The sequence below is a fragment of the Dysidea avara genome, chromosome 6 (assembly GCF_963678975.1).
Source record: "Dysidea avara chromosome 6, odDysAvar1.4, whole genome shotgun sequence".
Taxonomy (NCBI): domain Eukaryota; kingdom Metazoa; phylum Porifera; class Demospongiae; order Dictyoceratida; family Dysideidae; genus Dysidea; species Dysidea avara.
The window spans coordinates 5,787,890-5,800,751 of record NC_089277.1 but is presented as its reverse complement, the minus strand read 5'-3'; the positions used below and the strand labels follow the sequence as shown (position 1 = coordinate 5,800,751).

Sequence of the window (12,862 nt, the reverse complement as noted above, 5' to 3'; positions counted from 1 at the left end):
ATATACTCTCCAGTACAATATCATATGTGCCTTAATTTTTATTTTGTACATATTATGTAGCTGCAGGTCTTGTTTGTCATTCTGATAATTTGTGTGGATGGTACTTATATGATAAGAAGAGTACCTCATCCAGTAACCAGTGTAGAGTAGTCACCACAATAGTGTGGCTACATTTCAAGTAGATTCATTAAAGGGTTGGGAAGTTATGAGTTGTGAAAAGTTGTAAATCTGGAAAAGCTATAAGGCTGGTATTGTCAGACAAAGTTACGTACATATTGGTATTCGTATTACAAAATTGTCAAGGATTAGTGTTGGTCAATTTCTAGTCCATTAATGGAGCTCCTGGTCTGACTTTTTTTATGAGGTACTATATTATAAGTCCTTGTAGCTCAATAGACATAAGCATAGTGCACACAAGTATAATTGTTTGTGAGGTTCGTATACAACACTGTTCGGGGATTTTTTGTCAATTTGTGTGTGTGGACTGCATGCCTGCTTGCAAGAGTTGGGAATTTCTATAATTTGTAAAAGTCTCCAGGGCTAAGTCATTTACTTGTGAAGTGTTTGCACTAGTGACTGAAATATGGTTTTTATTTACAGAAATCCCATCAAGTATTTTTAAAACACTACTGTGAAGATACATATGATGTGTGTCCAAAACTCAAAGATGGGCTTCGTACAAGAATAGAGTTAATATGCATATGTACATACTATATTCCATGTGTTGTATACAGTATTCATTGTCAATGTGTATTAAACAGCATCCATGTCATCCATTCTCTAATATGATTTTAAGTTATCCTAAAAAAAGTGTTTAACTTCATCACTATCTTGCTATTACTATAATAAAGAAATCAACTTACCGCATTACAGTTGTAAGTCTTAATCCCCAACATTTCATGTAAGGCGTACTATAGAGAAAACATAAAATAATAATGTCATATACATCGTGTAACCAAATATTCACTTACTACACATAAAAATACACCACAGTCATGACCATTTTGCTTTCGTGGCACTTCTAACAAAACAGTTAAGTAAGTACTGTTATAGCAGTACAGTACTTTAACTTGAGCTGAACCTTTTCAGGTACGTATCTATCATCCAATTCTGTTATTATTTCTTTCCTTTCCAAAATCCATCCTTTCAGTGCTTCTACACAGCTGTACTATGTATGACCAAGTGAATCGTATACTAAGAGCTCTTTGTCAGCAATATGCAAGGCCTATTTGGTATTAAATCTTTGTTAATTGTATGTTATAGTGGTACTCTATAAGCATACCAGAAGTATCCAATGATTATTGTGCACATGAACTGGAAACAAGCACACATTGTACTCCTGGAAATTAACCTACAGCAAGTCATACAAAAAATACATTAGAAGACCCTTAATTAAATTATTATCAAAAAAATTATTAGTATACCTTTTGGTACCACCTTCTTGTTACTTCAGAATGTCGATTCAGGCTGTTGCATAAGAAGGTCAGATGCAACAAATGTTCTTCTCGTATCCTAAACAAGTGCTTCTAAATACCTTCAGTTGCATTTGCATTGCATACTAACATTTGAACACTTTTGCAAGGCAATTTGTAAAAACGTTGTGATCACCTGTGAGAATAACAAAATAGTCACATACTGGAAACTAATATTTACAAACCTTGTCTGTGAGCCAGTGAGTTGAAAATAGTGACCAGACATCATTTAATGAGAGCCCACTAGGTATAGTACTGTCAGTGTTTTCTTCTGTGCATTGCTCCATATCTTGTAAACCTTGTTCATACAGTATGTACATAAATTATCATCCATCTGTTACAATGGAAAACCTCTTCTTTCTGCTTCTTACTTAGTACATACCAATCTTGTTTCGTAACATCCACCCACTATGCAAAAACACAGATGTGTGTCTGTGCATAACAATGATATCACATACATTCTCAGTGTCTCCTACTGTAGTCATCCACATGATGTGCATCTGCCTCCTTCTCAACATTCTCATTGCTGGACAATCTTCTCTGTGATAGTTGCTAGATTTCAGGTGTATAAAGTATGTACAATAATCTATTACTAATTTAGTACCTCTCAAACAGCGGCGGCGCATGTAACACTGCTTTTTGATGCTAGGGCCACCAAATATCTTCTTATCTAAACAGTTGCAATTGGTACACTCTCCACAATTTGTGGCCTGGCATCCATCACAATCTCTGCACCGCTTTCTCTTCATCCCTGTTCTTGTTGCTGCATGAATGTATGTGTGTACACGCAATCACCGCAAACATATGAGCATACCACTTGATATTAGTTTGGATGGTACACTTGTATTGGGTACGTCTAAATGGTATAGTCATACATCAGTAATAGACAAGTTACATAAATTGTTTACCTTCCCCTTTGTTATCAACTTTCAACCTTAAGCTGTTGGTTGCATCCTTCAAAATCTGTTCAGCTGCAGCTGCCTAGAAGAAAAATTATCAATACATATATACACTCAATAGTGTCCAATTTGTCCCGAGGTAACATGCATTTTAGCAAATTGAAACTCAAATGCTAAAACAGAAAAAAATGATAATAGAGATCTCCAGATCTTCAGTTGGCATCAGAGTGGCCAGCCAGCAAATTCAGTATATTATGACCCTGTAAGCTATTAGTATATGTTGACTGTAAGTTTGTAAATTATAAACAAGCTAGTAATTTAAGTTCTCCATTAGTTGTTACAATGAAGTATTATTAGTTATTTGTTATTATTAGTTCTTGACGTCTAACTATTATGTTGATGTTTGTTATTTTAACAGTAATCAGGTTCCATACAGTGTATATGCATTGGTGGAGTATTAGCAAGTACTTTTGCATTGAAAAAGCCCCAGTTGAAAAGCAGCAATGCAACAGATCCAATTTACCTTACAACAAAACATGTCCCTTTCTAAGACTGTCTGCCTTGATCCCAACCCTATTGCGATACTGCCAATCTTTTGCTGCTGGACCACGTCTACTCCGCAATGGTAGCTTTTGATATTTCTGGCATACTTTGAGTGCTTGCATTCTTGCTTGCTTCCTTACAGTGTTCCTTAGCTCTGGCCTAATAATCAAACCTCCACAGCTGGGAAGCTTCTCCTTTAAAATTAAAGGTGATTATATCTTGTATCTTATTTCCTACTTCATGTAAGTCATCTGGATTAACACAACAATATGTCAAAGTTTCCAAGGCTTTTAAACCAATTCTAGCATGCTCTCCCTCTTGCTTTAGTGAACGGGAATAGGTCTGTAAATGATGCGGAATCCTAGTAAAATATATCATGAATTTTATTTGATACATACACCTTTTTTGCTGTTATCTCTTCATTATAACCATTTATTGGAGGAGGTAGTTTACTGATGTCATCATTGCTACCATCAACATTACTGTCATGAAGTGCAGCGTCTTGATCTACACTGGGAGAAAAGTAGTTGTTCAGTGTGGCTTGGTCGGTGCTTAAGTATGCACTCTTGGTGTATCGGTCAGGTAGACGATCCCAGTTCCACTGTGGATAAAGTTCAAATATGCAAAAGAAGCGCTTGCATGGTAAGTTCAACTCTAGTTTTATCACCAGGATAGCAATACATTGTAGGTGTAATATGATTTGATCATAAGTTGTGCAAATGGATTGTATGCAAATCAGCCACTGAGCTATATTCAAAGTAATGCACAGCAAAAATGTGTACTGGTACCAAATCCTTTGCCAAAATTGTCATAATGATGCAGTTTGTAAAGACTTAGCCATGCAGTGCAGCACACATATGTACCAGTAAGTTGCTGTGGATTATTCATTAACCAATAGCAGACAGGAAAGCTTATAAAACCATAATGTTTTGCATGATGGTAAGACAGAGGACTCAACATAACACTTAGAATAACTAGTGCTAGCAATAGTTTGATTAGAGTAGTACAGGGGCAGATACAAGGGTGCACCATGGTATATATTAGGTACAGTAGTATATGGAGGAGGGTCTGGGGGCACCAGCGGCCCGGCTCCAAAAAATTAAAAGTATTTATATGTTGTAGGATTGAAAGTTTGGTGTAGTGCAGTTTTGTAATAGCAAGAGTTCATGCATAATATGAACTGCTGTCACCATTGACTCACCAAGAGTTCATAATTTTATATTATGAACTCTTGCAGTTGTCACTGATCCCTATACAATCCTTGATCAATGCAGACCACTTATTACTATTACCAAGAGTTCATAATTATAAAAAGAGGGTAATAAGTGGTCTGCAATGATCAAGGGTTGTAGGGATCAGTTGACAATTATGAGTACATGAAATTGTAAAAGCCAACACTAAAGTACATTATCATAATATTAATAGAATGGCATACAAAGGAGTATATGTACAATTTATTTGCAATATCCTAGCAGACTAAATGTTCCCATGTGATGGTGTTGCAGATGCAAACTTTCATACTCAACAACTGTGGAAGATTCTTGTTACTTTGGTGACTGTTCTATTAGAGTATTTGTTTGCTTGTTCTAATAGAGTATGTCCTCTAGACTTGTAAACATGTTTGTCAGCTATTCATGTATCCATGTGTATGCTGACCTACCAGGCTTATGAGCTACTCAAGCAACTGTCCCATCCAATCTGTTTATCACCTCTTACAAACCAGATATTGTTGTCTACAATTCTGAAACATCCACTGTAGCCAGTAGGATCTCTCCTTTGGGGGGGATCAGGAATTTTGGGGGGTGACCAGGTGAAAGCCTACATATAGTTGTCCAAGTTCACAACTACATAAAAGAAGTCACAGACTAATTTTCAAACTGGTTAGTCATTTAATACTGTGTCATGAGTGTTGATTTTCGTGATTGGGTGAAGCCAGATCCTGTGCTTGACGCATGAGTGATTACATAATGATGTACAATCTGGACAACCATGTACACCTCATGAACACAATTATTCCTTTAGTAGCACACTGCATATGTTGAATCTGTTGAATGAACAATTTGTGTGAGATCATGTATTGACCATTATTGTATGATACACTGTGAAAAAAGCTCAGAATAATAAGGTATATAACAGTCTTATTATGTTAGTATTGGAATGAAATAGTACAGCATATATTATTAGATTAGGACTTTACTATAACAAGCTTATTGAATACATTTAAGACAGTCATATATTAGAGATTAAATCACTAGTATACTGCGGTGTATTATCAGACTATACTAAGCCTATTTCAACCATATATTGGCTACTATACTACTGTACTTTTTTACTTTCCTATAATCTGTGGCTACCTTAATTAAATAATTTCTATAATTATATTTGTAATGAATTTAATTCTGTAAATATGTTAAAACCACAATAGGTACAGCTAGTAAATCAATGTCTCCTTGGCCATGGCAGTATCAAATCAATTTCGTCATTTATCAGTCTTTATCCAACTGCAGTAGGTAAGGCAGTAAATACAATTCACAAGTTCCATTACAAATTACCTGTATTATCATCACTATGTAGAACTCTGTGACAATCTGTTAGTCGTCTGGTAGAACTGTCCCACAGCTCTAATACAAAGATGGTAAATATAATGTGTATTCTGGATAATCGTTGGACTTACAGTTTGTAACAATAAGAATCTCATAAAACCACGACCTTGTCTGGAAACCTAGTATTACCATGTAGAATGGTGGCTAGGTCCCACAACTCTATTAAAGATGGTAAATATAATGCGCATACTGAACAACCATTATACTTACAGTTTGTAACAATCTTTTAAAACTGAGACCGACAATCCATGTACATCTAAGACAAGTCTGATAAGACCAGGTCTCACAACCCTAAATGGAGGCAAACATAATTCATATTCTGGATTATTTGGTGTACTTACAGGTGTTATCAGTGAGTCTAACCAGACATAAAACAGCCACTTAGTATGTGACTTTGTTGGGCTAACGTGTTACGTAAGCTCACAAGAAGCATCTGATACACTGATAACCAAGTCCAAGAATCTTGTAATCACTAAGTACAACTGAAACAAGACTAAATATAATATAATTTGCATACTCTCAGTGAACTTACTTTTGTTAGCAATACGAGCATGGTCAGTGAAATAAGGACAAACAAGACAGAACAGGTTCTTGAAAGCACTCAACTCATTTACAGTGCCAGACAAGGTAGCAGCCGTCAGCTGTTGATAAAAAGTAGTGAAAAACATGAAGAAATGAGACCGGTTCCCAGAAGAAATGAGACCAGTTTCCACAAACCTAAACGAAGGTAAATATAAATTGTATACTGGACACTCTCAGTGTACTTACTTACAGATGTTAGCAATAAGAATCACCAAGTCTGTAATTCCTACCCCATTGAAAAGAAAATGAATAAAAACACAATCAGGCTTAATGCACTTACAGCTGTAAGTAATTAGATGACGTTGAACAACTCCGTGAAAAAAGAACAAAACTGTCCACATATGGTCACTACCAGATTCTTTAAAGGAAGCAGCTGCCATTGAAGGAAACTAACACTGCAGATATTGTACACTGACAGCCTGTAGAACTAAGAGGTTCGACAAGAAACTGTACCTCTGAAGAGATAATATACAAAATCGTAAGAGCAGACCATGCATACTCTTACCGTTGATGGTTGATGAACTGTGTCCACTCGTCATCCGCCATAAGCTGAGATATAACAGGATATAAAACATGTAATACGTACACAGCAACACCAAAGTTGAATCATTTGCAGGCCATTGTCATACAATATACAATAAACAATTTAATACGGCTAAACCTATCGTACAAGCTATCATTTTAGTCTAATACTTACTCATCTAGAGCTGTTTTTGATTGCTGCCATCGAAGGAATTGTCCACTTGGCCGCGCCACTTCACCACTACAGCCAGCAGGGATGTACAGTTGTGGTCCATAACTATCATCGTGGCTCATTGGACGATGGCGCCGATCGCGTACACTCTCTCCGCGAGATACACCGTCGTATCACTCACATTTACAACCTCTGATACAACAATAGCGACAAAGATGGCGACTTAATTGCATCAGTAATACGCATGCGCTCCCCTTCAATTTAAAAACAAGCATTACTACGAACTTTTGCAGCTGTGCTAACTGTGCAAGAAACTCTAGATTTGTATGGCTCTTAGATTGAATAATTAATTTTACTGGTATTATATGCTTTGCTGTATGAAAATGTGTGCGTATGAAATTATCACAACAAACTGAAGCTAGTTAGCTAGCTATAGTGATTAACAGAAGTGTAGCTACTTATTGTAAAATCATCATGACTTTGTTTGGTACAGTAAAAAAAACCTTAAGTCACATGAGATGGTGAAGCTAAAAATGAGACAATAATGAGATCTGACGGTGAAGCTAAAAAGTTATCACATTTAGTTAAGTAAACAAAGCCATACAAAGAATGTGTATTAAACTAAAGTATAATCTGTTTCCCATAATATAAGATGGGGTTTATACTAAAGTATAAGATAGTTAGTATAATGCAAGGCTATACTGAGATTATTTGTATAGTTTAAGCCATTAGATATACCATATTATATTCCTCTTTTTTCACAGTGATACCACAAAGCACTAGCAAATTAAAAGATCTGCATGGTGGGATGTTTTCCAAGAACTTTAATAGGCTATTTGAAACTGAACGTTATAGGGTTACAGAGTTTTTTTAAATCAAGCTTTCTAAGATTAAATCAGGGAGTATAATATTGCTGGCGGCTGCACATGGAATTTTGAAAGCAAACTGGCTTAGAATTTTGTTACAAAATTACGCTATCTGAAAGGACATTTTGACATTAATTTTAGACATGCTATATATTTAGAAAAAAAAGCTATGAAACTGATATTGAATAGTGGCCATCATTATAATTATTATCTCACTAGGAATTTTTGTTAGTTGTATACATACCCTAGGAGATTTTTATAATTAAGAGATCTGATATTGAATTTGAAAGCATTTCCAGATAAGGTAATTTTTAACCTGGGAAAACATTCTGAGATTGAATCTGAGAGCATTTTTGATAAGTTTTGTGTGCAAAAATAAGCTCAACCTAAGTGTAGTGTAGTAGTTACTCACAATTTTAGGGGGTGAGTCTGAGATTTTAGGGGGGAAAGTTCCCCCCTTAACAGCCCTAGAATAAACACTGACTGTAGCTTTACTTGAACTGACTTGTCCTTTAGACTGTGAACATCATTTAAGCAGCGAGATCTAGAAAGCAAAATAAGACTGAGTACTTACTTGCAGTTACTTACATAATTGACTTCATTCAGCTGTCTGTACCACTAGACAGACTCTCAACAATGCAGCTACAGTAGTACATGTATTTCTTGCTAACAAGGAATGTTCTTTGCCTAGCAATGCAATGAGTGGACAGATCTAGAGTAGCACTGTTTCAATTCAATAATACGTAGTTTATATAAGTTTTTTCTTAACCTTGCTGCAGATTTCCTTGTGTGGTTGCATGAGACCAAAATTTCATCAATTGTAGCATCGTATAAAATTACTTGTCTCCTCATTTAATAATGATGGTTTTCTGTCTCAATCTTCTTTGCACTTTTTTTTTGGGAAAGTAGGAGGGGGCCTGTGCCCCTCCTTGAACCGCCACTGTAGTATTGTTTATAATAAGATACATTGTTGCACTGATACAGCATGAGCAATAGAGTGGTGAGAGTAATCCCTCCTCTGTATAGAAGTTAAATAATCAGGGGCGGATCCAGGAGCTGGCAAGGGGAGGGGCACAAACAGGGTAAGTTGTAGGTGGTTGGGATTCTCGAAGCAGGAAATAACGAGGGGTCCGACACTCTTGAAATCTCGTACGCTTCGTCAGAAATCACATTTGAAATCATGAAATCACACACTCAAAAGAAATCAGAAATCACACTTTTTGAAAACGAAAATCGTAAAACTCCGTATATTTCCGTAAATTACGGACGCATTGAATTACGCGATATTATTAATTGGAACATAACGGAAGTGATTTAAGGCCCGAATCACTTGATCTGGCACTGGTTCGGCTGCCAATCTCTAGAATTTTACAGCCCAAGCTGAGTCCACTAATGGTCAAAAGCTTCCATCACTGGAGCCATACAAGTGATCTGAGAGTCCATCTCGGAATCTTATTCAGTTTTAACTAGCAATTTAGGCTCTACTCGCAGCCACAAGTGACGGTACATCATAGTGACTGCATGGGTTAATGATGAAACGGGTAAACCATGTAGAAGGGCTGCAAACTATAAGCACACTTTTGCAAAGAAAGTAGTTCCCAGCATTAGCTTCAGGACAAATAATTATGCAGCTTGTCTAGAAAATATGTATGTCAGTACTGGTTAGTAACTAGCTACTAGGTGTAACTTTTCAAAGATTAGCTCACATAATATGATTCTGCTTGTTCAGCTGACCCACTAAACATCTTTACATAACTCGCAAGCAAACATTTCATATAAAACAATCCTGGCATACACAATGAAGACCATGGATGTATCCAGATCAGTTGACTGTGTACTTAGGTGTTTCCTGCCACTGTGGTTGTTAGTCAATATGAAATGAGATCAGGGTTGTTAACAGAGAGCCATTCCAGTTTTCAATACCATTGTGAAGGAAGGGATGTGCCCGTTACTGATGTTAGCAGAGATATTGTTTATGTCAACTTTCAGGTGTGATTTAATCTATTGTGTATTATAAAACTGGTAGGTAATACATACAAGTAGCTATCTTTCTGCATATATAGCTAAGTCAGCTTCATGCAGATTAAATACATCACATATTGATCAGATAAGGTTTATAAGTTCTGCTAAATTTTGCAGGTATGTTCATTGCTGGCAATGCATCATACTGGTTTGCATTATATTATCTGAAGAACTGATAATGCAGGATGATTGGAGCTAACAGTGTATAGCACACAAATTTTACGGAGAACAATTACCTAATCAGTGACTATGGAAATACAATGCCAAAATGGTCCTCAGACACTATGCTCTTTGCTCGGAGGACATTATAGATTTTGTTTAGGTTTTATAATGTAGTTAAGTAGGTGTAGCTTGTAAGTAGTTTAGTTTATTGTAATTAGTGTGGTAGTTTGTAATTTTCTAGTCTTTGTATTCTTTTGTGCTTAACTTTTCTGTGTACTTGTTTGTTATCTATTTTTGTAAATAATTTTACACCTTTTTCATTACCTAATCATTACTGATTGAGTCCAAGTCTATCTCCTACCAAAGATACTGTTTTAAATTCATCATAACTCAGTGATAAAAGTGTAACTGAAATCATGTGGACCCACTGATGACACGCAACCATGTAATAGTAACCAATTCCAATATACTTAATTAATCACATGTATCACCATCAGCTACTTTTATTATTAATATTGCTGGGCATGCCGATGTGCCAAGGGGACGTGAGTAATGCTCCAAGGAAAAAATACACAAGATAACAACAGTACTGCTTTATTATATCTACCAGTAAAGACGATACTTGACAATGCCTAACATTGCCTATACCATTTTTACTTTACAGCACAAGTATGTAGTAGCTTTTAGATAATGCAGGCTTTCTGACTCAATCACTGAAGTTGGCAAATTATTCCAGTCGATGACAGCTCTTGGAAAGAAGGAATGCCGGTTCATGTAGCTAAGTACCTGGATGAAGTGGTAAGGGTAGTGGTGTCTAGTTGAACATTGTGTGGCTAAGAGGATAATGGTATTGATAGGCTGCAGATAAGTCGTGGATTGCCTCGTAAAAATGCCGGCGGCTAGCTATAACTAGGCCAGTGTGGCATTCCTTGATCCACGCCTATTATTTTTTTACCCTTGTTAGAATATAACTTATGCACGAAGTTCTGGGACGGCTTCTATTCATTTTTAGACAGCCTCTTTACACTGTTAGCTTGCCTGTTAATCATCAGCACTACCGTACGACCACAACCACAAACCATCACCGCTACTGGTGCCTGGAATCATCTCAGCCAGACGGCTTTGGCCCCAGCATCTTTGCTTACGAACTAGACTCTAGTGAAGATATAACTTTTACCATCCAGTTTACTGATGAAGAAGCTTCTGGACCTGTTCTAGCTCCATGAGAGTCAACAATGGTGAAATCACGGAAATCACGAAATCAAAATTGAAATCACAATTGAAATCATGAAATCACTAATGAAATCATTGATTTCAGAGAAATCACTGTGATTTCGAAATCTCGTACGCCCTTCGAGAAAGTGGCGGACCCCCCGGGAAATAATCACCTCTTAGTAGTGTCTCACTGTTGATTTTTGCTATTTTGGCCTTTTCAAATGGTTGTGAAGTGTTAAAAGCTGTTTAAAAGGTTCTGAATGTCTTAACAGCAACACGATAATTATTTTTAGAGACGCTTAGTACGCAAGTAGGTGCTGGGTGACTATTTTACAGCTAGTTTGACTTTGGTTCGCTTTGGTTTCAGGTGAATTTGTAATAAATGCTAGTAAAATGTACATATTTTCATGAGTTGATAAACTGATCTTGGCCTGACATAACGTTTAGTAGCTATTTTAATCAGAAGCATGGCTCCTCTGGAAGGGGGGGAGGGGGGAATTTGCCCATCCTGGATCCTCCATTGATATGTAATATACATAATAATTATAGGAGCTACTGTACACAGGTGACAGCAAGTATGTACGTAAGTTGTATTGTAAATTAATTAATTAATTGTGAATTAAGATGTAAATTAATAGTTACTATATTTGTGTTTTGGGCTGCAAGTACCAGTTGCTTGCAGACCCTTGGCATATTTGCCATAAAGCAATAATAAATAAATAAGTAAAGCCAGCTTAACTTGCTCTTAAGTTTGTACATAAATATCATGTTGTTAACCTTATGTAAGATTATGGTCTCTGCATAGTACGTACATAATTATTGTAACTAACACCAACTAAAAATAATTCACAGTTTATCGTCTCCGCCTGCATGGTATTTCATAATGGCTCCTAACTTTTTATTTTATCTGCTCAGTTGGTTATGTGGGTAGAAGCACTCATGCTATGTGATTCTCAACACTTTAACTTCGTAAGCCTGATTGTATAAGATTGAGACACTTTAATGTACAGACCTCATGCAGTACATCAATAATAATTATATTAGGCAATGAAAAGTTAATTATATGTTTCTAGTTCCTTTCCTGGTCATTTTAAATTTTGCTGAATGATCACCATACTATTTTATTTCATGTCTTGTAAACACTCTTTTCTTATAAAGATGCACTTATAACTTTATACATTAACTTGTTTTTTCCTTATATGTAATTCCATATATGTATAGCTATAATGTCAAATGTACCACATCAAAAATTGTAAAAAAAAAAACAAGCCTGCAGCTGGTTATCTGGTTATAATATTATGATTAACTTTGCACAGCCTTACTCATTGATTGTTCAGAGTTTCTAAACTGTCTGATTCAATCATGTACATCATCAGGTAGATGATTCTATACTCTTATTGCTCTGGGATAAAAGGAGTTTGAATTCTTGAAAGATTTAATTCTTGATTTTCAATGATATTCTGACTACAAGTAGAGATGGAGCAGAGCACATAAGTGTGAGGGATGTCAACAATATCATTAAAATTGCAAAGCTAATTCACAGCAGCTAGGTCCAGGATTTTTGGAAACACAAAGGCAGGACTCAGAGTGGACATCTATTGTTTTTATTATGGTGATTTAAATGTGCAATACATTTCAGAAATCATTGCTGAGCAGCATTTCAGTTATATTTATACCTACAAATAAGTTTTGTGTATATTATGCCATATTAATATAGCTATGACAACTGCTACGTACTTATACATGAGTGTAGTCTAGTATCACTGCTACTTGACTGCATACATTATTTCATTGAGTCTCTTCT

General features: G+C 36.0%; 1 protein-coding gene across 14 annotated transcripts; it reads right to left on the bottom strand.

Annotated features, from left to right (window-relative positions):
* Positions 1 to 568: 568 nt before the first annotated feature.
* On the bottom strand, positions 569 to 11,111 carry LOC136257417 (F-box/LRR-repeat protein 19-like). 14 transcript variants are annotated; one of them, XM_066050615.1, is made up of 17 exons: positions 8,429 to 11,110; positions 8,248 to 8,382; positions 8,072 to 8,203; positions 4,575 to 4,958; positions 3,315 to 3,426; positions 2,916 to 3,256; positions 2,381 to 2,455; positions 2,287 to 2,328; positions 2,077 to 2,235; positions 1,931 to 2,024; positions 1,658 to 1,880; positions 1,564 to 1,608; positions 1,425 to 1,512; positions 1,283 to 1,351; positions 972 to 1,225; positions 864 to 911; positions 569 to 801 (listed from the first exon to the last, which is right to left on the bottom strand). In XM_066050615.1, the coding sequence occupies exons 6-10, from the start codon at positions 3,034 to 3,036 to the stop codon at positions 1,993 to 1,995; spliced, it is 429 nt and encodes a 142-aa protein (XP_065906687.1). In that variant the 5' UTR covers positions 3,037 to 3,256; positions 3,315 to 3,426; positions 4,575 to 4,958; positions 8,072 to 8,203; positions 8,248 to 8,382; positions 8,429 to 11,110; the 3' UTR covers positions 569 to 801; positions 864 to 911; positions 972 to 1,225; positions 1,283 to 1,351; positions 1,425 to 1,512; positions 1,564 to 1,608; positions 1,658 to 1,880; positions 1,931 to 1,992. The 14 variants fall into 14 exon arrangements, 13 of the variants coding, with proteins under 13 accessions (XP_065906687.1, XP_065906691.1, XP_065906692.1 ...); XM_066050619.1 differs by having other exon boundaries at positions 1,658 to 1,806; positions 1,855 to 1,880; positions 2,916 to 4,958; positions 8,429 to 11,111; XM_066050620.1 differs by having other exon boundaries at positions 1,658 to 1,770; positions 1,855 to 1,880; positions 2,916 to 4,958; positions 8,429 to 11,111.
* Positions 11,112 to 12,862: the final 1,751 nt, after the last annotated feature.